Source organism: Lepisosteus platostomus, chromosome 4, assembly GCF_059453375.1.
Source record: "Lepisosteus platostomus isolate fLepPlt1 chromosome 4, fLepPlt1.hap1, whole genome shotgun sequence".
Lineage (NCBI taxonomy): Eukaryota > Metazoa > Chordata > Actinopteri > Semionotiformes > Lepisosteidae > Lepisosteus > Lepisosteus platostomus.
Window position 1 is genome coordinate 8,094,303 of NC_142614.1, and position 25,553 is coordinate 8,119,855.

Genomic DNA, 25,553 nt, shown 5'->3' on the forward strand with positions numbered 1-25,553 from the left:
GAACAGAAGTGATCCCATACAGTGTATGCAGTCAACCTGGGGTATCAGCCCACCAGTGGAACAGAATTCATCTCATACAGTGCTTCTCAGGATTTGGAGTGGCCACATTTCTTCTGGTTTCCATTCCTGCCGAGCTCTTCGCCAGTCAGGCTGTTTGTTCTATAGTTTCTTCAGACTCTTCTTTGGCTCTGAAGGAGTTGGGTCATTTAGCAGTTCATGTCATTGAACAGATTCTCTCCTTTTTCAGGTGAACAGAACATCCAAAACCAAGCCTCTTCAGAATAACGAGTTGCTCTTAGTGGCTGTTAGATACAGTGCTATTCCTACCTGTGACTGGTCGTTTTAAGAGAGGATGGATAGAGTTTGCGAAGTGATTTCGCAACCATACCCCCCACCCTCGGCAGAGTAATTCTGCAACGAGAGAGGGCGTGAAGAAACAGATTACGAAGGTCTTATCATAATCAGCAATCAATTAGTTATCATTGAACCTGAGTAATTACCAGCTCAAACTGCACACAAACAAGGCACAGGGATCCTGAAGGAACAGGACTGGCAAGCACTGATCTCAAACCCAAGACTGGACTTGTAATTTAAAACACAGACTCTGTGCCCCCCACCTTGCTGTTATCTGATGCTGAAACCCCAGAGAGTGTTCTATTGGGTTAAATAAAGCTTTTTTTAACATTAAACAAAACTGGTCCAACAAGGAAAACACAATTGTATGCAGAAATGTTAAAATAACGACACATTTAGTACATCTTATGATGAAACATTTCAAATTATTTTCTTGAAATTCACTGGATCCACTGGATTCACTGGATCCCTGTCCTTAACTTAAAAAGGAAATTGGGGACATTAACTGCAATACTAAATATTCAAATAATAAACAATCCCACCTGGTCATTTTGAATATCAGTAGCTTTTGGATGGCAGAAACTCATCCAGAGCAAGTGTGATCCACCGCTGTGGTTAATATGTGAGTTGGCAGTTATTTTTCACTACAAAGACGCATCTCGCTTTTTGTTGCACAAAACAGGTTACATACTCGATCTCAGGCACTGCGTTGTGGGTTCTGTATTTTTTCTTTTTCATATTTCTGTGGCTTTCTAGGCTCAAGTTTAAAATGAGGACATTTCCTTAACTTTGGAAGACAGGACTTGAAAACAAAGTTTTCTGTCACTTTGTGGTTCTTGCTGGTTGAAATAAGCAATGCCACGGTGTGGCCTGACTGATCTGTACAACTCTGCTTTACCCAAAGGTTGTTATATTTTTTTGCGCCCCCTGCACTAACGGTGCGTTACGAGAAATGAGTGGGAGACAACGAGGCTTAGTTGTGCGCGCTCCCGAGGAGCGTGTCCCAGCTGGCGTCCGTGCAGCACCATCTCCCATCCCAGAAATCCGCAGCTTGCATGCACAATGCAACGGCGCTGAACCATTGGTTCCGTTTGTAATGTGCGCCACTCGGCGAAACACTGGCGCTGTACAACAGCCCGACTGAGGAGCCGGCGTAGGCTGTTCCCATGAAAACAAACGAAAACGGGAGGAGAGGCGAGGGGGCGGTGGCGGCTGGAGGAAGGGGGAGTGCGCGTACCCATGACCTGTGCCCATCAGCAAAGCGCGCCCCCCGCCGCTTGTCTGCGCTTTCTGGGCTTGAGGTGAGCGCGCCTGCGCAGTCGGCAGCGGCGTGGAGCTCGGGGTTGAGTCACAGGGGCTGAGTGTCACTTTCCTCTTCACCAGCGGCGGCTGCCTGGCCACAGTTTCGTCTGGGAGAAGCCGCTGCGAGAAAAGAAAAAAAAACAGAGAAAAGGGAGAGAGAGAGGCTTTAAAAAAAAAAAGAGGAAAACAGCGCCACAGCGGGCAGCCCAGACTACGAGACAGACGGCAGACGGGAGGGAAACGGCAAGGATACCTACAGGGAGAGAGAGAGAGAGGACACGGACAGACGGACGGACAGCCGTGCGCTGAGCGAGCAAGGGGAGAGTAAGAGAAAAGGCGAGCCGAGCAGTGAGCAGGGCAAGCGGACTGGGTGAGTAACTTAGTAGAAGACTACTGTACCAGACGGGAGCGCGCATATACCATGCAACCTCACGTCTCCCCCAGCAGCGCACGACCGAGACAGTATCGTGCACAACTGCCCCCTTTTTAATATTTACCTACACGGAGCATCGTAGTAATCGCGCACGGGGCGGTTCTCCGTAGGCTCTTTCTGCTGGAGTTAACACGTACGCGGCCACTCTTTTTAAACACGACTACGGGGTTGCAGGTTTTTTTTTTTCTGCAGATGAATTCCGGGGGGCCGTTAGCAATTCCCCCCCCCAAAAAAAACAAACTGTGTGAGGGCTTAACTTTGTCTCAGTCAGCGACTGGCTGGGACTGCATGATTAGAGAAAGAAGGGGGCACGTCTGCAAAGATATCGTTTTTGTGTCGTAATAGCTCACTCGTTTTAATTTTCCCGTTGTTTTTGTTTTACAATAAAAACCTAGCCCCCTGCACTGTCTCCCCGCATTCCGTCACTACAGCGTGGATTTAATGCCAGGACGGAATTCTGTTCTGTGGGTCCAGTCAGTGTTGAGACGCATCCCCTGCGCCCGGTTTTTCTCTTCTCCGCGCACCAGTGTTCGCCTCTGTCGTAACCTGCTCTCACTATGGCGAATCCCCCCTGAACCGGGGCCTCCGGAGTCCCTCCGACTGCTGCAGCATTAGGAGTCGAGGCGCCGTGACAGGCGAGACACTGCGCACGGGCCTAGCTTGTGGCTGGGCTCTTGGCTGGGACGCCAAACCTCCGCCACTAGACCGTGCCCCCCTTTTCATTCGGCATTCCCGGTTTTCTCTCCAGAAATGGGCTCGCCGAGCCCCAGGCGCCGGCGCTGTGATTTTGGCCCAGTTTTGGCAGGGAGAGCGGCCCGCCTGAGCTTTTGCAGATCGTGGAGTTGAGACACCGGGGCGGTGTTCTCCGTGCCAGGGAGAGGCGCGCTTGTGAATGCGCATATTGCAAGCTGACACGGAGCTGGCCCGACCGGTGGCGTCAACCCCCAATTTCGTAACAAAATGAAAAAAACAACAATAACAACAACAGCGCAGCAGTACTTGGGTGGGAATGTGCGGTTGTGTATGTAATGTCACCAGTTATAAATATGAACGCACGGCCTTTACAGACCATCCGGTCCTTGGCTGTAAACCCCCCTTTGCTTACTTTTAAGTCTAAGCCGCTTCGCGATCCACGTGCTCGTTGTTGTTTTTGTAATTATTCACTGTCAGTATAATACCTCATTATTATTTTTACAATCCCTATAATGTCTGGGTTGGTGGGCTCGCTAGCGGCGGCGGAGATCTGGTCCACTGCAAGGCAGCGTGTGTCCGCCGGGCACTGTAACACTAACAGGTGCCATTTTTGCAAAAGCCTCGGGCCGCGTTTGTGCTTAAATTAGACCCCCCTCCCCTCTGGCCGCAGAAGCCACTAACCTCGCCCGGAACCAATGCATGAATCAAGGCCACGGCTTTTTTCTACCGCACGGACAAGTAGCGAGATCGTGATGCGGGCAGTGCGGGTTGGTGTCAAAGGACGTTTTATTTTACAGTTGAGCTGCAGGTGAAAAGTGCCCCTGTTAGCAACATTTCAGATGACAGTGCTTGGACTGTCCAGCTATTTGCACGAATCGGTGTTAATCAGTGCACAGAGTCACAGGGCCCCGCGGGTTTCACTAACAGTGCGGCAGGGGTGAGATCTCCTCGTGCGTCTCTCCGCCAGTGACGAGATGGCCGACGCGGATTTGGATTTCCAGACGGGGGATGCTGGGGCCTCCGCCACCTTCCCCATGCAGTGCTCTGCCCTGCGCAAGAACGGCTTCGTCGTGCTGAAGGGCCGGCCCTGCAAGATCGTCGAGATGTCCACCTCGAAGACGGGCAAGCACGGTCATGCTAAGGTCTGTCCTCCCCCCCCCCCCGGCACAATCTGTCCAACCCCCCCACCCCCCACAGCACACACAGTGGTAACGCCTCCTCGTCTCCCCGTCCGCAGGTCCACATGATCGGCATCGACATCTTCACTGGCAAGAAGTACGAGGATATCTGCCCCTCCACCCACAACATGGACGTCCCGAACATCAAGAGGAATGACTACCAGGTAGGGACGGCAGCTGGCCACAAGGGCAGGCGGTCAGAAGGACCGGGGGAAGGAGGAGGGGGGCAGTGTGGGCTACTGGACAGAACTGGGTGATTGGGAGAGACAGGGGGAGGCAGTGTGGGCTTGTTGACAGAGCTGAGGCACGTGGAGAGAGGGAGGCAGTGTGGGCTAGTGGTTGGAGCTGAGGCACTGGGAGAGAAGGAGGCAGTGTGGGCTAGTGGTTGGAGCTGAGGCACTGGGAGAGAAGGAGGCAGTGTGGGCTAGTGGTTGGAGCTGAGGCACTGGGAGAGAAGGAGGCAGTGTGGGCTAGTGGTTAGAGCTGAGGCACTGGGAGAGAAGGAGGCAGTGTGGGCTAGTGGTTAGAGCTGAGGCACTGGGAGAGAAGGAGGCAGTGTGGGCTAGTGGTTGGAGCTGAGGCATGTGGAGAGAGGGAGGCAGTGTGGGCTAGTGGTTAGAGCTGAGGCACTGGGAGAGAAGGAGGCAGTGTGGGCTAGTGGTTAGAGCTGAGGCACTGGGAGAGAAGGAGGCAGTGTGGGCTAGTGGTTAGAGCTGAGGCACTGGGAGAGAAGGAGGCAGTGTGGGCTAGTGGTTAGAGCTGAGGCACTGGGAGAGAAGGAGGCAGTGTGGGCTAGTGGTTAGAGCTGAGGCACTGGGAGAGAAGGAGGCAGTGTGGGTTAGTGGTTAGAGCTGAGGCACGTGGAGAGAGGGAGGCAGTGTGGGCTAGTGGTTGGAGCTGAGGCACGTGGAGAGAGGGAGGCAGTGTGGGCTAGTGGTTGGAGCTGAGGCACTGGGAGAGAAGGAGGCAGTGTGGGCTAGTGGTTGGAGCTGAGGCACTGGGAGAGAAGGAGGCAGTGTGGGTTAGTGGTTAGAGCTGAGGCACTGGGAGAGAAGGAGGCAGTGTGGGCTAGTGGTTAGAGCTGAGGCACTGGGAGAGAAGGAGGCAGTGTGGGCTAGTGGTTAGAGCTGAGGCACTGGGAGAGAAGGAGGCAGTGTGGGCTAGTGGTTGGAGCTGAGGCATGTGGAGAGAGGGAGGCAGTGTGGGCTAGTGGTTAGAGCTGAGGCACTGGGAGAGAAGGAGGCAGTGTGGGCTAGTGGTTAGAGCTGAGGCACTGGGAGAGAAGGAGGCAGTGTGGGCTAGTGGTTAGAGCTGAGGCACTGGGAGAGAAGGAGGCAGTGTGGGCTAGTGGTTAGAGCTGAGGCACTGGGAGAGAAGGAGGCAGTGTGGGCTAGTGGTTAGAGCTGAGGCACTGGGAGAGAAGGAGGCAGTGTGGGTTAGTGGTTAGAGCTGAGGCACGTGGAGAGAGGGAGGCAGTGTGGGCTAGTGGTTGGAGCTGAGGCACGTGGAGAGAGGGAGGCAGTGTGGGCTAGTGGTTAGAGCTGAGGCACTGGGAGAGAAGGAGGCAGTGTGGGCTAGTGGTTAGAGCTGAGGCACTGGGAGAGAAGGAGGCAGTGTGGGTTAGTGGTTAGAGCTGAGGCACTGGGAGAGAAGGAGGCAGTGTGGGCTAGTGGTTAGAGCTGAGGCACTGGGAGAGAAGGAGGCAGTGTGGGTTAGTGGTTGGAGCTGAGGCACTGGGAGAGAAGGAGGCAGTGTGGGCTAGTGGTTGGAGCTGAGGCACTGGGAGAGAAGGAGGCAGTGTGGGCTAGTGGTTGGAGCTGAGGCACTGGGAGAGAAGGAGGCAGTGTGGGCTAGTGGTTAGAGCTGAGGCACTGGGAGAGAAGGAGGCAGTGTGGGTTAGTGGTTAGAGCTGAGGCACTGGGAGAGAAGGAGGCAGTGTGGGCTAGTGGTTAGAGCTGAGGCACTGGGAGAGAAGGAGGCAGTGTGGGCTAGTGGTTAGAGCTGAGGCACTGGGAGAGAAGGAGGCAGTGTGGGCTAGTGGTTAGAGCTGAGGCACTGGGAGAGAAGGAGGCAGTGTGGGCTAGTGGTTAGAGCTGAGGCACTGGGAGAGAAGGAGGCAGTGTGGGTTAGTGGTTAGAGCTGAGGCACTGGGAGAGAAGGAGGCAGTGTGGGCTAGTGGTTAGAGCTGAGGCACTGGGAGAGAAGGAGGCAGTGTGGGCTAGTGGTTAGAGCTGAGGCACTGGGAGAGAGGGAGGCAGTGTGGGCTACTGGACAGAAATGAGACACTGCCCCCCTCTCTCTCTCCCAGTGTGGGCTAGTGGACAGAGCTGACAAGGAGAAGAGTGGGGTATATTTCAGGTGCAATTCAAAGACGTCTCTCCTCTGCTCACTTCCGTTACTCACAGCTGATTGGGATCCAGGACGGGTACCTGTCTCTGCTCCAGGACAGCGGGGAGGTGCGCGAGGACCTGCGGCTGCCTGAGGGAGACCTGGGCAAGGAGATCGAGAGCAAGTTCGAGGCGGGAGAGGAGATCCTGGTGAGTCCTTCCCCTCCGGCATGGGAATCGGAGTCTGCCAGTTTATTAGCCTGTATTAGAAGGGTTGCAGGAATGTGAATCTTCACAATCGGTGCAGTCACACGGCTCCCTGTTGCTCCCCGTCTGTGCAGTCATGCGGTTCTGTGTCACTTGCTCTCACGCCTGCTCTCTGTCACTGAAGTTGTCCTGTTCCCTGGGAATCACTTTCTCCCTCCGGTTCAGGTATGCTGTCCTCTGTTGCTCGCTTGCTGTAATCGTGGGTAATAGTGCAGTCCTCTGAGACATGCTCCTCTCTGTTGATACACTTGCGGGGTACGGCGTCGCTCCCCGCTGGCGCCGCGGTTGCATGGTGCTCTGGGTCAGTGGCGCAGCGCTATCGGGGGGACTCCAGCACTCTGGTTTGCTCTCAGTGTCCAGTATTTATATGGCAGTTTAACCACGCTGTCCAGTATCATAGTATCACTCTTTCCTTCTGTATTTCAGATCACCGTTCTGTCTGCAATGAATGAGGAGTCTGCAGTTGCCATTAAGGCCATGGCAAAATAGGCACTACAGGTAGGGTGTTGTTATTATTCTACACTGTACATTCTTTATCCAGGACAGGTAGTGTGTCTGCTGGCTTTCTTTCTACATGAGCTCTTAAGAGTGTGTTAGCTCATTAGCTGATGCTTTTTAGAGAGACCTAGAAAACCTGCAGATGCACTAGGACTGAATACCCCTGACTTAAACTTTTCCCATGCTGACTTTCTGGGTGTCTGTGTAGGGCCCTGCGGATTCTGTCACATTACTTTGTACAGAGTCCCTCGGACCTCTCTGTTTGCCCTTTGTGAATGACAGAACTCATTCAGCCTGCATGGGGAACACATATAATGATGCCTTTAAAAAAAAAGTAATAGTAAAAAACTTCACCCCCTTATAAGGGCAGGATTCCCCTGAGCTTCCCTGTCAGGCCCTGCCTGCCTCTAGCACATACACTCGCGAGCCGCTGTGATTCCTGTCTGCGCCCATCGTCGTACTGCAGTATAACATTCCCCGTTCCGAGCAACGGCACGCTCCCTCACTCAAAACGTAATTTTATCTTCCCGTCTTCCCCCTCTTCTCTCTCACCCCCTCTCCCTTTTCCACCTCCCCCCCCCCCGCCCTTCTGTCTCCCTCTCAGGGGCTTGCAAGCTGCACTGGACCCGAACGAGAGAGAAAGACTTCAGTATTGCCATTCTCTCTTTCTCTCTCTCTCACTCTCTCTTTCTCTCAAAAACCTCCTTTACTTTTAAAATGCCCGTCTGGGTGAAGTTAGAAAACAAACAAAAAAAATCTATAATATATATATATAAGACTGAAATAAGAAAACCACCAAACGGGGGTGGGAGGGGGTGGAAGGGATGGATGGCTGTTGCCCTCAACCCCTCACCAGTCCCCACACTGCCCGCGGGTGTAGATATGGGAAAAATGGCTTGGCGGCTGTGTGCCCTCACTACAGCCCAGCTGGCAAAACACTGCTCAGTACTTCACATTTCAAGGGCTTGTGTGTACCTGTGTTCATCCAAGCTTCCCCACCTCCCTGCTAGATCTGAGGCTGTCAGTCCAAATTCCGATCACAGGGTGTCTTCAGATCTGGCCTGACTCCCAACGCTGCCCCGCCCATCCCTCATGTCTTCCCTTACTTCTCCCCCTCTGTCCCGGTCCTGGAGCGCCACAAGACACTGCTCAGCAGCTAAAGACATGGCCGCACCGCGTCGGTGATTCTGCTCCGCCACTAGATTCCACCCAGGTGTCGTTTGAGCCAGCCTGCGCCGAACCTGCACTGAAGCCCGCCCAGTGCTGTCAACGAGATTCTCGTTAAAAACCTCACAATGTAGCCTTTCAATCTGTGGCGCGGGGCTCTAGTCCTGTAAAGTGAATTGCGGATCAGTGTGGTCTTGCCTGTCCAGTGTCCTGTCTCCTGCCCCTGATCTGCCGTGTTTCTGAGCCGCTGGTCTGCCACGCCCCTCCCCCCTCCTTTAGTAAGATTATTAATGACTGAATCGGTTAAGTATTGAAGCGCATGGCAGACTTACAATTTGAAGACACCCCACCCCCTTCTTCCCGGGAAACTAGGAATAGGATAGCTGTCTCACCAACCCCTACCTCCCCTCGAAAACTAAGGAGGCGCACCGGGAATCATCGACTGCTCCAGGCTTTTGAGAATATGGACTAAATTGAGCTTTGAAGTTGGAATGATGCATTATGGATGTTGACGTGGGGATTCCGGAGTCTGTGGCCCCGTGTCCTGGGTGACATCACCTGCTGCTGTGGCTGATCAGACAGAGGCACGTCTGGGATTTTGCTCCTGGAAGCCACAGCATGTTTTGCGTGTTGGCGATGCTTCTAAAATGCTCTATAATGCAGAAATAAAGCGCACTTTAAAACCTGCAATTACCCCAACCTTGTAGAGTCAACCGAGGGTCCGCAAGTGGTTTTGGGACCGCCGTCGGACTCGTGATTACAACTGTGCTGTTACCACACCAGAAACGGAAACTGGTCTTAACTCCTTCATTGTTACATTAGTCCTGCTACAATATCACTGGAGTAATTAAGGGACTAGGTGCAGCAAAGGAGGGATTTGGTTGAGCTGTTTTTTTCAGTAGCCCTGGTTATCTTAAAAGGTCTTTTCACAGAGGGTCAAGCTGCGGTGCTATTTTAGGGGAGCGTCAGTTAGGGAGTTACACTGTTTTTTGATTTGCTGTTAAATCAGATTTGACTCACAAGCAAGTAGCTGACAGTAATATAGCACGCACTTGCTCCCTGAACCAATGGGGTCTTGATTTGCCTTCTAGGACTGTGCCTTAGAGTTTTATTTATTGCAACTAGGAAATACAGTACAGTTCAGGTGGTGGGTGAAGTGCTTCCTGTCAGGAGTGTCAACCCTGTGTAACGTTAAAACGTTACCCCCTACCCACCAGCCTATTCTCGTGCCTCCCTGGGCTGTAGACATGTTTGGCAAGGGCAATGGATTGGAGACGACGGTAGAGAAATGACGGGGACACAAACTCTCACACAGGTAGAGCTAGGGATACAGACCTGAAAAACCTTTTCTTTAAACCCCCAATAATGTTAGGAATCCTGTATTATCTGGCCTGTATCCTCCTCCACACCATTCCTAATTTGTATATACAGTATATATATTTTTGGGGTGTATGTTTGTAAGAATCTTTGCTCCCAACCCCCACAGAGACTTGAAGGGCTTTCCTTTCTGGGAAATCACATGAATTGGATACTTCTTGTTTATGGAATGTGCTGTGGCTGTGTCTCCTATGGCCCGTTAGACTGCTCCAGAAGTGCCCTTTGTCTCCTCCTTCCCTACAGCCCAGTCCCTAGCGAGTGACACCAGTGGACACCTCCAGTACACTTAAAGGCGATGACCCCCCAGGGCACTTCAGGCTGCATCCTTGATCACGAAATGCTGCAGCACAAAGGAAGTGGCGTGCAACTGTAGCTAGCCATTACTTCTTGGGGGAGGGAATGGTGGGATACAAGAGAAGGCATCTTCCAGCCTCACTGTAGAGAGCCACAATGTTAGTTTTATCAGGCCACCTGCAGCCAAGACAGTTCCCAACAAGATAAAAGACATGGACAGATAACCTCTGATCTACGGGCTGCTGAGCAACCAGAAGCAAGCATGACAGACCAAGCAGCTGCCTCTCTCGTTTGCAAGGCTTTTTAACAGAATGGAATACTTTTGCTCCCTTTCGTCAAACCCAAAACAATTTATTTGAAAAAAATCACTTCTGACCTGCACTACCCGCAGGACTGTGGCTCTCCGGGACCAGGGCTGGCTGAGCACACCGAACAGGAAAAGGGGGTTGGGGTTTTATTGGAGGAGATGGCCTCCATGTGGTGGGTGAGGGGGAGCAGTGTGCATTTCCTACATGTTGTGCATCATGAACACAAGGAAAAAAAAAAAGGCTGAACAGAAAAAAAATTTCAATGCCGATTAAAGAGGCAGGGAAATTTGCTTAACCTCCTTCGTGCATCCCCATTTTTTGTACAGTTTTTTTTTTTGATGCCTCTGCAAATGCCAGCCTCATCAGAAGTTACACTATATGCGTGAGCGAGCGTTACGAAATCAACCGTATGTCCTAACTTAACAACCCTGCCCTAAAACTTTAAAAAGAGTCTGGACTTCATGGGAAGATGGATTTGGAAAATGAGGGGGGAAAAAGAAATACAGGTAGCTCTCGAGTCAAATGGCAGATGCATTTCTGAAGCTTTAATCGAAATTCTAAATAAAAAAAAAAGTTTCCCCATAAGAAAGTGTTAATGGAGAGGGGGACTTCTCTCAAATAGAGGATTTCACTACCACATTAAAACATGACATATTTATTCATATGTTTATACAGTAGTAATAAGTCATTTTCTAACCAAGCATTAATGATCAATTTCAGTACAATGTTAAGGGAATAGATGCACAGATGAATTGGCTATATACGCATCTGAAATGCTCAGCTCTCTTCAGTTCTTTCACTCCTTGAGCCTTTTATTTTACATACTTTTTCCTCATTTTTCTTCATTTAGGTTTTTGGCCGATTACTCATAGACTGTTTCAATTGTTTTATTTATTGAATGTTAAAGTGGGTGATTTTATCCTTTTTTTTTTAAATGACAACGGAAAGTTTTTCATCACCTATCAGGGAAAAGCAGCTGCTGATTTAAGAGGTTCAAGCGAGGAGCTGGGTCAAGGTTAATTCCTGGTGAAGAGTCGGGAAATAATTCTTCTTCAGATGTTACTTTGCAAGCAACACAAGGGTAACAACTCCTCGCTCAAACGTCTTAATGTTTTATAAACTCTTTCCTCTGAATTTCTATTTTAAGACTTTTTCCCACACAGTAGCTTCTTTTGTTTCATAGTTTTATTGACCTTGTTTTAGATTTAATTCAATGTAAGCAGAAGGTACAGGCTAAGACATTGGATCGATTTCTTTAGTGTGGGACGATGGGGGATGAATGCAGACTTTGAGATCACGGAGATGAAGACTGTGCGTCTCGCAAGTGACTCTGTTCCTCCCAGAGCACAACTGGGTACTTGTGGCGCTTTGTGTCTCAGACACTCTGTCACGCTGCCAGACTCCGGCCGCACCGAAGCGTGTTAAAGTGAAAACGAATTCATCCTGAATTGAGAAGTAGTATATATTCTCGAGGAGCTTTGAACCACAACCATGTAAACCGAGAACTACCTGTACGAATCTTGTACAGGTATGTTTCACTTACATCCTCTGATTCCTTTGTGTGAAGTAGGTTACACCTCTGCTTGTGGGTTGAACTGTGAGCAGCACGTACAGTAATTGTAACCCCCTGTTTGGTCTCCAAAGTCACCGTTCTAAGGAGCGTTTATTCAACTGGAACATCTCGCTCATGTGCAGGATGAGATTTTCACCCCAAAGCAAAGACTCCATTGGTGAATTTTCACCCCCCAACCCCCCATCACTGTAGTTTTACATAAGGTCGCTTGTTTCTATTTTGCAAACTAAGTATTGACACCTTTCAGATTATCAACTGTGCATTTGATTATCTTGTAGTTCACTAAATCAGTGAGCTTGTCTTTTGTAGTAGGGGGTGAAAATTTGCTAAAGAGAGTGTATGTGTAGAGTATGTATGGGGGGAAGGGGTTGGTAGAGACCATTAGATTGTAGATTTCTCTGAAGGGGCAGAGGTTGGGTTCTCTTTCGAATCTAACTGGTGTTGCATGTACAAGCCCAAAAACACACAGCAGGAATCGCTTGGGACGTATTTTAACAGGGATGCTCAGTGAACGAGAGAAGAAATCAAGTTGGGCAGATGGGGGGGAACCACTGCCTATACCCTCAGTGGATGAGTTTTGACCCAGACAGGACGACATCTGCTATCGAGGATGAAAAGCCCTCCGACATCTCGGGCCTAAACCTACCCTGGACTGGGATCGGATGGACAAAGCTGACCCGCTTAAAATTCACGGACTGTGCGCTTCTGCCCAAATGCATCCTGTGTTGTACAGATTACAACTTTTTCCCATTAAAAATTGAACTTTTATTCCCTGAGAAATGGAAAAAACAGTGTTGTCCTTTTTTTTTGTACATTTGTAAGGGCGGTGTTGGGAATACACTCACATCTGTATTGTTATTGTTAATTCTCGGTGGTGTTTCTTTGTCTTAACGGTACCCTTTAAATGTGATTCTGTTTGCTGATTTCCCAGTGCTTTGTAAAACTCCCCCTGGTAGCTGAGAAGGAAGATTGCATAGAGAACGTAAATTTAATTAAGGGTTCCGTTAACGTGACAAGAAACAGAAGATGGTTAAAATGTCCAAGACCAGAACTGGGAGACTGGTTTAAAAATGAATCCGAGGAAGGTGAGGCTTTTCTGGCAGGCGGGACAATTTTCCGAGACTCGCCGGGAGGGGCAGTGAGAACAGTCTCTTTTTGTTTGCAAGTTCCACCATGATACTTTCAGAGGATCCGCAGTTAAAAAAAACTCTTAAGAAATGGGAATAGTTCAAAACACGTTTTAGGCTAATTAAGGATATGCTTTATTAATTTATAATAATTACAGTTGTAGTAATCATAAGTGAAAAACTCAAGATGGAGTAACAGAAGGGGATGTTGCAAGACAAGGCTGTTACCCAGATCCCAGCTTGGAAACCTTGTTTGCTTGTTTCTTCATAGAAAACTAACTTTACACAAGGAGAAGCTCAACTTTTTTTGGTTTGGTTTCCTCTGATAAAGCTTTTAGTTTCCTTCTCGGCTCGCTTGTTATTGAGTGTGTTAAGCTGCCATGTAGAAAGGTGTGTAACTCAGCACTTTCCTGTGTGGTAAGCTCACCTGAACAGGGGTCCTGCTAGATGGGAAAAGGAACTCAAAATGTACCCCTCCCCGTTCCGCAACATAACGAAACAAATACTTTCAAGCCAAACCTACACTCGGTTTCACCTTAGATCTGCTCTGCTGATATCACATCATCAGTTTGTTTAGCAGTGCGTTTGTGAAAGACATTTTTCATGCTGGCACTTTTTACCTTGATTCCCGAGAGGTGCTCAGTCCGGAACATCTTTTAGATCACGCTATAAATCATCTGCTTCTAAAGACTGGGCAAGTCACGTGCTCATCTGAGGGAACTCCGGTTCCCTGAGGACTGTCAGTTCCTGCTCCAAAGCATTTCGATACCATTTTAAAAGCATCTTGATGCCACCAGTGGAAGCTGTGCTGATGCGATCCCAGTGTAAGTTCCTGAAGGATCAAGACTCTTCGCACTCCACTGTCCCGCTTCCTAAACCCACAGCAGCTGGCTCTGCCCAGAGGGAGCCACATGTCCCCACTGGAATCGGGCAGATGAGTTCGCTGTTCTCTTTTCTGGCAAGATTCCTATTTTGAATTAGTCGCAGTTATGCAGCCTTTTCCGATTGTGTGGATTGTCTCTCATCACTGCATTTAGTAGCCATTAATTTACTACAGTTTTGCATGTCAGCTGGCAAAGGCACACTGAATTGTCACTTACACAAGACCAACTCCTCAGGACAGTTTCATCTTGGCTAAAGGAGTTGCGTCTATTGTGCCTGTTCTCCAAACTGTGCTCCCGTCAATACAAGATGGCTAATTTTTCAGTCATCGCAAGATCATTTTGCATTTTGTTAATAGTTTATTATGTTATCAACATGAGCATTTTATAAATTTCATTGCAGTTACAAACAGAAGAGAATCAATTTCACAAGAATGAAACTGAAAGAAGTGCTGGCTCTTTCAGCTGTCTCAGACCTAAACAATGACTTGCTCTCTACTGGGGTGACATCAGGGCTATTTGTGCACTATTCTTGTTTAAACCTCATGCTCACAAGGGCCAATACTTCCTAACCTGCACAAGGCATAACCTCACAGTGTAGCCTGGAGCGCTTTCTGGGTGAACACCCTTCTGAGTTTGCTTCAGACTACATGTCTGTAGCTGTGTCTTACACAATTACTGAAGGTCACAAATGAAACAATGTTAAATATTTCTGGTATAAAATGACCCCATCTTGTGAGAACGAGGATTAAAGTGTTACCTACCCCACCCCCTCTCCTGATCGGGCTTATATTCTGAAGATTTGAACATTTTAAAGGGTTTTGTAAGTTTTAACATGTGAAGCGTCACTGTTCATATGCATGACATGCTAAAGAAATTCTGATGCCTTGCTCCAACAGGTTCCAAAGACCATGATATACCGTTTTGTTGCAGCCCTAAAACCCACACGCACCCGGCATGCTTCCCAAAGAAAAGTGCAACAGATCAGGCAGTGGCAGACTGTGAGGACCCCCACCTCACAAACACACACACCTGCTCTGTGCTGCCATGGAAAGTTGCTATGGGGACGGTAGCACTGCCCTGGCTGGCTGTCATGGCTACTTGCTATGGGGATAGTAGCGCTGCCCTGGTTGGTTGTGGGAGAGATAGGCGTGGCGGGGCGCAGACTGACTGGAGCTCTGAAAGCTGGCCTGTGAGAACAAAGAAAAGACAATCTGTAAGTATGTGGACAGGTGCGGCGTGACAGTCCTGTTGCTGTCTGGCCAGCTGCCTCTCTCCTGCCCTAGCAGCCCTATTTCTGCTAGAACAACTGTCTCTCCACTTCGCCAACAAGGCATGTTTATACTAGACCCATCCCTCCCTCTCCACTCTCACAGTTCTCTTTCAAAGGAACAGTCCCCACTGTTCCTTCTCAAAGATGCCATTTCTCATCTCTCCCAGACCAGTTTCCTACAATAATCCAGCCCCACTACTTCAGGGTCAATAAGGAAACATAGCCCAAGGGAAACACATAGAAATTAAGAGAAAGACCATCAGGGATTCAAAACTGTAAGCGCTTCTTTACCCAATGGATGATGGCTGCCTGGAACAAACTGCCCCGCCATGATAGTTACGTTTTTCAGTCCCTTAGTGTCCCAGGGTTAAAAATCTACCTACACATGTTCCAGGAGCTGGAAAGATCCCTGAGTTTCCTTGGTGTGCACACCCCACTTTTCCATAAAATCCACAACATATACATAGGATTTTCTGACACTGATGAGTGACATTTGAGTCAAGACTGCTGGTAGACGTCAAACCAGAACACGGGAGAATGAAGAACAATAGGGATGAAGGAAGACCCACATGAACATCACAGGAGGTGAGGGAGAGACACCAAGACAGCCATGAAGCATGTTCGCTACTCCGAAAAACAAGGATGATATTTAAGTCACTTCTAACATTTACAAACATACATAAATGAACAGAACAATAACGTACGCGAGCACCATGAGTTAAATGATCTCCAAATAAAATTTCTCTAATTTATGGGTGTTTGTGGAATTAATAAACTGATTCTCCAAATGAGCAGGATTAGCCAAATAGTCTGGTTTGTGACTTATCTTATGGTAGCTTTTGTACTTAGTAGCAGTTTAGTAACTGGTTACAAAGTAAAGCACCTCTGCTGAAATGTGTCATCAGTCCTGTCCTATAGTTCCCCAATCCAGCAGGTTTTATTGGCAAATCACTTCTAGGGGCCCGTGGCAATTTATGTGCAACCTATTCAATATATGGTATATCAAATTAGGTAATTTAGAGATTAAGGGTGCTGCGTCAGAGCTCTTGATTCCAGGGTAGGGAACCCTTACACTCTACCAAGGAGGCATAATCTGCTCTCTCCTGGACATGCATGGCATACACAGAAAGAATTCAGAGCTCATGTGGAATGAAAATTTGAAAATGAGTTTCCTTCAAAGGAACAAGGCATCACTGCCAAATGATATTTCAGCATCCCCAGTCTTTTGAAACAGGTAATTTGGGTGACCTACAAAATTGTCTGGATTAGGGTTCGCCAGGACCATGGCAGAAGACTCTAGATCAGGGGTGACAAGACTCAGGTGCAGTGTTGGCTGGTTTTTGTTCTAGCTCTGCAGTGTTTTGTCCAGGCTGCAGTGTTGGCTGCTTTTTGTTCTAGCTCTGCAGTGTTTTGTCCAGGCTGCAGTGTTGGCTGTTTTTTGTTCTAGTTCTGCAGTGTTTTGTCCAGGCTGCAGTGTTGGCTGGTTTTTGTCCTTCATTATGAATGAAGGTGCCGTCCTTTGGATGAGATGTAAAACCAAGGTTCTGACTCTCTGTGGTCAGTACAAATCCCAGAGTGTTTCTCGAAAAGAGAAACTCATGGCCAAGGGAGTCCTGGCCAAATTTCACATTGGCCTTTATCAATCATGGCCTCCTAATAATTCCCATCTATGAACCGTCTTCATCACTCTGTTCTCCTCCCCACTGAGAGCTGGTGTGTGGGGAGCGTACTGTGTGCACTCTGGCTGCCGTCACATCATCCAAGTGGGTGCTGCACATTGGTGGTGGTGGAGGGGAGTCCCCATTACCTGTAATGCACTGAGTGGAGTGTCCAGAAGAGCGCTGTATAAGTGTAAGGAATTATTATTATTAGCTCAATTTGTCAATTAACTTAACTGGCATAACAGTTGGATAATTCTTCCAGTACGACACTCATTTGCAGGCATAGTAGGTGTACCTGTACTCCTCAGCTGAAACATCAAACCTGAGGATTAGATCTATTAAGTTTAGATCTTGAGCTGGAATGAAAACCACCTGACTGCCCTGCCCACGAGGAGTTAAGATGGGTAGCCCTGTCCTGGACATGGCAGCTCAGGACTGGGGTGACTCACCGCATGCGCTTGCTGGGGGGGCGTCCCATGGCTGAAACTCCCAGGAGAAGCTGGGCGAGGAGGGTGTGGATAGGACAATCCAGACTGTCCGAACAAAACACAGGACACAATGGAGACGAGTAGTGAGAAAGCAAAATAGGGAGATGGGGATACATGGGGAGGAAGGAGAAAAAGAGGAAGTGGAGGATTGAAAAAGGAAAGAGAGGAGAAACAGAAAGATGAAATGAATAGTGACTACCACTCTTAGGTAGGAACTGCAAGGCTGAGTTCAATATCACATATGCAGTAGTTTGAAAAAGCATGTTAAATACGGTGTCTTACAGAAAAATTCTGGCCCTTTCTGTGAAGCCCCATGTTTTGTGAAATGACCAAATGATGCATTCACATTTTTTAACGTAATATTTTAATTAAAATCTGAATACTCAAACTGAAGACTTAAATGGGTTTAGAACAGTTCCAGGACAGCTCAAGTGAAAAAACTGAAATAGGTGAACGGCGTACTAGAGTCTTCCACCAGTTATTCAGACCTGTGAGCTCAATAACTGGTGGAAGTGCCTATAGCATCTTTGGGTAACTCTCTAATCTCTGAATTACAACTCTTTGGCTAAGTCTCAGTCAGGTTACCACAAGCCCCTTTTTGCAGTGACTTCGATACTGTCGACTTGTGCATTTTCTTCTATCTCAGCCACTGAACTCTAACTCGTTCAGAGTCACTGCTGGCATCATGTAGGCATCCCTCATCAGTTTCTTACTCGCCACGCAGCTCAGTCTGGGGGACAGCCTGCTCTAGGTAGTGTATAAGGGTGCCTTACATGTCTTAATAATCATCATTACCATGCTCAAAGAGATATGAAGGGTCTCTGAAATGTTCTTTTTACGCTATACTCTATACAACCTTATTCCTGAGTTGTTCAGAAAGGTCCCTGGTCTTCACGGTTGAATCTTTGCTTGAAAGTTACTCCCTGGCTGAGGATCCTTCTCCTACTGCAATGGGTTCGAATACTTATGCAGCCATAACGTTGCCATTTTTCTTTAATATTATCTAATTTACTTGTCTTTCCTTTTTTGCTTTGAATGTGTGAAGTAGGTTGTATATATAACCGATATTAATCGCTGCTTCAAAGAGTCATGGCTACAATCTTTAAAGCAACAAAGCTGTGCAAGGGTCTGAATACTTTTGCAAGTCCCTGTATATCATAGTCAGTCTTTGTGTGTCTGTGAATCAGTGTGCAGGAGTTGTGTATCAGTATTTTCGTGTATCCGAGTGTGTGAATGTGTGTATAAGTTTGTAACAAGAGTGTGCGACTTTGTATTTCAGAATGCCTGTGTGTCTGAGTGTAGTAATGTGGCTGTGCATGCGCCTGTAGCACTAACCTTGCCCGCAGAGGGGATCTGCACAGTGATGGAGGGGGTGGGCAGGAGTCCGGTGTTTGGGTGCAGGGCCTGGGGGTGCATTGGTCGCAGGGTGGTCTGAAACACACACCCCCGATAAATCAAATGTCTATTGATCGATCAATACCATCATATTGCTCTATGCTTAAAAAAAACCATAAAGGCAATTTGAAAAACCTGACAAACCCTATTACCCCTCTCAAGAAAGTAAAAAAGGCTAATTCTACAGGTCTGGCGGGATTTGTTTCTTTCTATAACCTCCTGGCAAAGAACTCTAGAATGCAGAACAAGAACAGGCACAGAGTCGTTCTACCCAGAATTTAACACTACAGAATCTAAGTTGGATATCTGGGATGCCGCCAAGTCGTAAAGATCTAGAAAGGCCAGCAGCGTGTTCCTGTTCAGCACAGAGAGCAAGACTCCAAAAATAAGCTGACAGCATACAGAAATGTCAGCCTTAGCATTTCAGACAATTGGTCTGTTACGTATAAAAAACCCAAATACATTTATGTGAAGAATATAAAGAAGAAGATATTTTTCTGTGAATCAAGTGCTTGCTCATATAAGCCATGTCCACAGACAGTAATAGTAAACTAGGTCTTGAAACGGCTTTGTACTGGGAGGGCAGTGTGGAGTACAGGTCTCACCGTTGTGCTGTGTGCCCAACGCAAACAACATATCACACAAAAACAAACAATTTCACACCCCACTGCCCTGAGAAACACAGGAGCAGACACACAAGCACACAAACATACTTCACAATTTCCTACCATCCCCATTGCCTGCACTTGGACTCACCGAGTCAGTGAACCCCGACTGCTGGTTGGCATGTTCCAACTGCTTCTGGAGGGGGATTCCTGCATTTGGTATAAAACCTGTAGGCACAGAGGAGAAAGGGAGGGAAGCACGCAGATTAAGAAGAGAAAGCGTTCTGCTGCTTTCGTCGAGCACGCAGTCCAGAAGTTGCGTCAGCCGAGGAGGAGAGTTGCCGCAGAGAAAGAGGGAGCACCACGCAGCACAGCTCAGTCCAGACACTGTGAGCTGGGGGTGCACAGAGAGCGCTCTGGCACTGACCTGGCTGGGAGGTGAAGTGGCTGTGAACCGTGTAGTTCTGCTGCTGGTGAGGGAGGTACTGCATGGCCTGGAAAGCTGACGGACCTACAGAGACAAGAGTGAGAGAGACAGAAAATATTAACACCCTGGCAAACCACAAGTCAGCATCAAGCACAGGGCACAGGACCAGTAGAATCCACAGCCTGGCCTATAGGACTGGAGCTCTACAGGCCCAAAAGGGCTAGTGATATACTGTATATCTGTATTAGTGGCCTTCACATGCCTTTTTGCAGTACGTACAATGGATGAATATGTCTCTGTACTAGTAAAATGCATGTGCTCTGAATGTCTGAGGCAAGATAAGCCTCACATTTCACACACATTTGATTTTAATATGCTTCATGTAGTGTGGACATTCAGCTAGTTATTAATTATATACATAGCAATCAGGGAGGTAGAAACGTTTAGTGCTTTTTAACACAAAAAACTCACAAGGGCTGGGCTGACTGGGAGACTACTGGCTAGTTACAAACGACTACCATTATCATCAGTTTTAAAACTGAGTGAATGACTTTATTGTAGTATTGACTTGACTGCTTAACTCTCCCACACACACAGGTTGACATTTGTTATACCCACATTATGCTCTAAATGTTGACATCTGGCATAAAAATGCTGTTGCTTATTTATTTTGACCGACAAATAAATGTAGATGTGAAAAGGGTTAAATATGTAATAAAATGTATATAGCCAAACACACTGGTATGATGCACACATAAACTAGCACACATGAGGCAGAGGAAGATACTCCTCATGTGTGGAATGAGGAGTGAAATAAAAATGTCTTTACAAAAATATGAACTCTTGAGAAACAGGCATAGAGAAAACATCCTGTGCATAAATGTTTCTTCTGCAACGCAACACATGAGCTGCAAATGAATGGAGTGATTGTGCACCTATGGTACTGAGCTGAGACACGTTGTGCATCTGAGAGAAGGAGCTGAAACTGTCTGTCTTGTCCTGGGGTGCGGGCACACAGAGTTACATTACCTCTCAGCTGTGGGCTTCCAGTGTAGCTGACTGGCACAGGCTGTCCAGGGGCATAGTGGGAAGTGTGCTGCGACTGGTTGACACTGTAGGGGCCGTGCGCCGATTGGCTGGTCTGGTACTGGGCGTGCTCCGAGCTCCCGGCAGAGAAACCGGTCTGCGCCTGGAAGTGACGTCCCTGCGAGATGGCAAGACCCACCAATCAAATTCATTTCACCTTCAAAGGCTGCCACACCCCCCAATCACTCTACACCCCAGTGCTCTTTGGGATGATCCCTCACACACCTACTGTTGATAATACCCTAAAAATACTGCGTCACTTTGTTTTTTAAATTGGGAAGAAACAAGCACATATTACAACACCCCGATTAGCAATGTGCAATGCTCCTGACATGCTGTGTGTGCGTGTGCACTGACATCCAAAGGACAGCAGTGCTGTTCTCTAGCAGGGCATGCTCCCTGGAATTTTCACATATCCATGCAGCAGTAGGGACATCCAGGGAACTTAAAGACCTCAGTGGTGTAACGGATGGATTCAGTCGTAAGAGCTCAGAGTTCAATTAAGTCATTAAGAGAGTGTAATGAAACTCAGAAGAGCCGAGGGCACAGGAGGGCAAGGAGAGAGGGTCCGTGTCTGTGTGTGTACATGCTCATGTGAATTCACAGACACTCACTGGCATGACCGGACTCTGAAACAGCTGCTTACTGCGCTCAGTCAACAGAGTACCAGGACGGCCGTGACTGACTGGACTCCCTGAAAGAGAGAGAAAAGAGATACAGAGATTTTAAATAACTGACTACAAGAGGAAGGAGTGAGATGGGTATAGAAGGGGCATGAGCACTCAAGGAGTGCAGGGCCCCAGACACTTCTCTGAGCACTGCAGGAGGCCTTTCACAGCAGTAATACAGACCAACATGGCTGCCAACATGGTTGCAGGGAAACGCTCCTGATCAGATGACACCAGTCAGCTAGTCCTCAACACAATCCGCACATAGCACATAGAATACAAAAAATGAAACCTATGGGAAAAAAAACTTCACAATTTCGTCAGGGTAAAATTCACAAAAAAGTCTTCCATCACATGGCAAAGATGACTAAAAACTGTAAGTGAGTGCCTGTGACAAGTCCTCTACTGGGGTGTGACCAGGAGGTATATTTGTGTGTGTATATGATAAATAAAAATGTCTTTACAAAAATATGAACTCTTGAGAAACAGGCATAGTGAGAACTACCGAAGAGCTCTTTAAAACCTGAAAGTGCCAAAGCTATGTGTTTCGGATCTACTTTCACCCCAACCTGAGCTTGATTTCATTAAAGAGTACAACACAAACTATAGAAACAGATCGAGGCGCAAGGAGAAGCGCTCACAGCTGTAAAAAAACACACGTGTGAACGTGTGTGAGCGTGGGCAGGACTCACCCTGCATGCTGAGGAGGTGCTGTCCAGAGTGGATCGCTAAACCGGGCTGATAGGCGGCAGAGGTCAAAGTGGTCATGTCACTGAGTAAGAGAGTAAGAAAAGGGCGAGAAGGTGTCACAATTCACTCTTCACATCAGACATTTTAACTCCTAATCCCAAAAGATCCTGGCAAAATCAGTCCAGTAGACTACACTTCAGGATCATCAACACTTCTGCAAGCACTTCTGATCCAGATCAAATGATGCACCACTATCATTTAATCCTGCTTGAAAATGGCAATCTAAATGCAAATGTGAAAAATGGTGAAAAAGACCTCCACAATGCAGCATCAGAGTAAAATGTAAGGGACAGCATATAAAGGTATGCTGATTTTCAAGCAACCTCTGATATCAATTAGTTAACTGAACTGATTCTTTGGATCTCCTCTATTTGTAGTTGAAAAAGAGCTTTTAAACCTGAAGGACTAAGGCTCTCAAATCTGTAGGTTTTCAGTCCAAAAGGGAAGAGAGCCCAGACATGTCCCTGTTATCTCTGCCTCTGAAAACACACCTGTCCGTGTTCCCTTCCTCCATCTCTTACCTCTGTTCTTTTCTTCGCCTCTTCTCCTCCTCATGCAAAACTTTCTTCAGCTGCAGGAACAGCTGGTGTTTCTCCTCCTGAAGGCCTTGAAGCTTCTCCTCCATTTTCATGATCTGGCGGACAGCAGAAGAAAGGAACAGGTCAGCACAGGGAGAGGGGATACTCTACTGAGGATTCACATTGATCTTCAATGGGAAGGAAAATAGGATCAAAAAGGTTAAGAGTCCCAGAGAGCATGACTAGAACACCCCTGTAACTAGTATAAAGATCAACTTGGACATTAAAAGGCTCAAACTCTAAGCCAAGACGAAAAAGCATTTTCAGCCACCATTGTGCCTGGTTAACTTCTACAGTGGACAGTCATCATCTGGGTTTCGCAGAATTGTCAGAGGGGCAAGTGACTGGGTTGGGAAACTGGCGTTTTCTGCCCCTGTTTCACCTGTTCCTTGGTCTCTTCCAGGGACATCCTCTCCTCCATCTCCTTCTTCCTCTTCCTCTCCTGCTCCTCCTTCATCTTCTGCTCCATCATCTTGTCCACCTCTTCCTCCTCTGCAAGAGACAGAGACACAGATTAAAGTAAGGGGAGCGCTCCTGCACAAGTGAATACATTCTGCAAGTCTCTGACGCATCTGGAGGGATGCACAGGAGAAAACCACCCATTTTGGAACAATGGAGTCCTACCTGCGCATCATACCAAGTTTATCTGGTACCAAGTTTACCAAGTTTAACTGATCAGATTTAAGGCCCAAACAGGGATGAGGATTTTTGTTTTACAGGGACCGCATTACGTCAACGTACGTGAGAGCGAATCGCCCTGGCTTACCCTGTCTCTTGCGTTCCCTCTCCCTCATGATGTGGCGGTGCAGTGCCCGCGCCATGGCATTGGACAGCTTCGGGCGTTCCAGGAGGGCAGGCATGGCGCCAGGGGTGTCAGAGTCACCTGGGAGAATGAGGAGAAGAACAAAAAGGCTGAATCAGATCACCGGGGCCTCCAAAATCCTTTACTTCAAAGCTGCTGCTCGCATAGCCAGCCTGCGGAAGATCACCTTCCACCCGCAGCTCCTTGGCTGTGGTCCCCAGTCTGTCCCCAGAGGGGATGCCAAGAAAACCACGAAAACTATTCGACTTATGCTGCTGGGGTTTTTAAAATACCACTGATCCAAGTAATGCATGCTCATGATTAAAACTAAAACACTCCAAATTACATCTCTCTTATGGCCCTCCCCCCCCCATTCCAAGTGCAGGACAGGGAGACACCAGGGCCAGTCCCGACAGGACTGAGCAATAAGACTCCCTTCTTCACTGGGACCAGGAAGCAGGCCTTGGGAAAGGGGGACAGTTCAAAGATCCCAACTGCCTTGTCCCGCATTTCTGTGGTTCAATGGGGGAAGTGGGGGGGTCAGGCGACAGCAGGCAGAGGACACGCTGACTCCATCGACAGCCACAGGTGACCCCAGGCCAGATCACAAGCAGAGCCGTTTTGCCACAAAGCATTACTTTGGACTTTGATTTGCCGCTGAAATAACCAAATCTCTCATCGGATATACACGGGAAAGCTCATTCGCAAATCGTGCCAGCGTGAAAGAATAACTGCTGTACAACCCGGGATGCACTCGTGTTGTGTTTTTAACACTGTAGCCAAGAGGCACAGCACACTGAATACGAGGCTGCTGCATATTCAGTATTTAGTATCTATGGTACTTTATACCACTGGCTAAAGAACATCTGGGATATTCTACCTTTATTCTGAGATCACGGCTACTTCGCTTATTTCTCAACTTTAGACAAATAGTTTAAATATATATTTCATTATATTCTCTGACAACATAGCTAATTTGAAGATTCACTATAGAAACATATCAATACGCTCTTCATATTTTTGGTTAGGTTAAAGCGCAAGAAATTCTTTCATATAAAACCTGTACAGGTTTACACTCCAACCAGCCGTGTATTTTACGTTACTATTATTAATCTTAATGCCATTTAGCAAGTCGACTACATTAGCTAAAGTTCCGTAGTAAACAAAATAATGCGACACAGGTACGAAATCAAGGCAGTTAAAAACCGTTAAATCGATTTTCTAAATACTAGCGAAGTTTTTCAGAATAACTTACTGTCCGTCGCTACAACCGCCTGTGTAAATTTACTGATGAATTATAACGAAATTAGACCAGAACCCAGCGACACCAGAAAAAGAACCATTTTCTTTCCGTTGCGCAGTTTGAAGCTGAGCGCGGATGCTGGACCGTATGCGACAGTAAACACGGCGCCTCATTTTTCACAAATCTTACCCGATTTTCACCCAAAACTCTCGGAGAGACACGGTGCCAACCCCTGTCGCTCACTTTCCTCCTCTACGCTTCTAGACGAGTTAATAACTATTCTTAATGGAGTGCCGCCTTTAACGTATTTAATTTTATTTGTACAGAAAAGGTCTTAAAAATAAAATTGCTTAAAGCAGCTAACGGCGCACTTCCGGTGACGAAGTCCAAAAGCTGCCAAACGTCAAAGGTCAACAAGACCGCTTCCAGGGAGCGTCCCATTGCATTGTGGGTGCCGTAGTTTTGTACATTCGTTAAATAGGAATCCAGAGTCCCAAGCCAGTTTTCGCAGAAAGCATTTCTTCCCATCATATGTAAACAGTTCTGTGGTGCCAAAGAGGCTACAGCCTAGTAGTAGGTAGGACCGGTGTAGTAGTTACATACTAGTCTTCAAAAACACTACCCCCTTTGTTTTAGCCAAATTAAGTTCACAAACTTATATTTGAACCAAGTCAGCTGTACCCACAACGGAGAACAGCCAATTCAGGTGTTGAGGAATGCTACTTCACAATCATTGTAGAAGTTCTGTACAACCCATTACTCAAATAACACCTAAATTACTGCATTCTGAGATGCTGG

At 47.6% G+C, this 25,553-nt stretch overlaps 2 protein-coding genes across 11 annotated transcripts; one reads left to right on the top strand and one right to left on the bottom strand.

Annotated features, from left to right (window-relative positions):
- The first annotated feature begins 1,660 nt into the window (after positions 1–1,660).
- Positions 1,661–12,576, top strand: LOC148672394 (eukaryotic translation initiation factor 5A-1). 4 transcript variants are annotated; one of them, XM_088628123.1, is made up of 6 exons: positions 1,661–2,026; positions 3,710–3,924; positions 4,020–4,124; positions 6,366–6,497; positions 6,981–7,052; positions 7,657–8,909. In XM_088628123.1, exons 2-5 carry the CDS (start codon positions 3,757–3,759, stop codon positions 7,041–7,043), a joined length of 468 nt encoding a protein of 155 aa, XP_088484249.1. In that variant the 5' UTR covers positions 1,661–2,026; positions 3,710–3,756; the 3' UTR covers positions 7,044–7,052; positions 7,657–8,909. The 4 variants fall into 4 exon arrangements, with proteins under 4 accessions (XP_088484249.1, XP_088484250.1, XP_088484248.1 ...); XM_088628124.1 differs by lacking the exon at positions 7,657–8,909 and adding an exon at positions 12,270–12,576 and having other exon boundaries at positions 1,665–2,026; positions 3,750–3,924; XM_088628122.1 differs by lacking the exon at positions 7,657–8,909 and adding an exon at positions 9,840–12,145 and having other exon boundaries at positions 1,665–2,026; positions 3,750–3,924.
- Positions 12,577–14,119: 1,543 nt separating this feature from the next.
- gps2 (G protein pathway suppressor 2) lies at positions 14,120–25,151 on the bottom strand. Of its 7 annotated transcripts, none has more exons than XM_088628117.1 (12): positions 24,768–24,923; positions 23,477–23,593; positions 23,093–23,202; positions 22,654–22,766; positions 22,075–22,154; positions 21,329–21,408; positions 20,658–20,832; positions 19,629–19,712; positions 19,353–19,429; positions 18,537–18,632; positions 17,163–17,246; positions 14,120–14,969 (listed from the first exon to the last, which is right to left on the bottom strand). In XM_088628117.1, the coding sequence occupies exons 2-12, from the start codon at positions 23,568–23,570 to the stop codon at positions 14,877–14,879; spliced, it is 1,086 nt and encodes a 361-aa protein (XP_088484243.1). In that variant the 5' UTR covers positions 23,571–23,593; positions 24,768–24,923; the 3' UTR covers positions 14,120–14,876. The 7 variants fall into 7 exon arrangements, with proteins under 7 accessions (XP_088484243.1, XP_088484246.1, XP_088484245.1 ...); XM_088628115.1 differs by lacking the exons at positions 14,120–14,969; positions 24,768–24,923 and adding exons at positions 15,115–16,893; positions 24,945–25,151; XM_088628116.1 differs by lacking the exon at positions 14,120–14,969 and adding an exon at positions 15,115–16,869.
- Between the last annotated feature and the right edge of the window lie 402 nt (positions 25,152–25,553).

Excerpts from the sequence above, each read along its gene's own strand:
- gps2 (XM_088628115.1), bottom strand. The coding sequence starts at position 23,570 with ATGCCTGCCCTCCTGGAACGCCCGAAGCTGTCCAATGCCATGGCGCGG. Across the intron at positions 19,713-20,657 it reads TGGAAGCCCACAGCTGAGAG|GTCCGTCAGCTTTCCAGGCC; the intron begins GTAATGTAACTC and ends TTGTCTCTGTAG. Across the intron at positions 18,633-19,352 it reads AGTCGGGGTTCACTGACTCG|ACCACCCTGCGACCAATGCA; the intron begins GTGAGTCCAAGT and ends TGTGTGTTTCAG.
- LOC148672394 (XM_088628123.1), top strand. The coding sequence starts at position 3,757 with ATGGCCGACGCGGATTTGGATTTCCAGACGGGGGATGCTGGGGCCTCC. Across the intron at positions 3,925-4,019 it reads GCAAGCACGGTCATGCTAAG|GTCCACATGATCGGCATCGA; the intron begins GTCTGTCCTCCC and ends CCCCGTCCGCAG. Across the intron at positions 4,125-6,365 it reads TCAAGAGGAATGACTACCAG|CTGATTGGGATCCAGGACGG; the intron begins GTAGGGACGGCA and ends CGTTACTCACAG.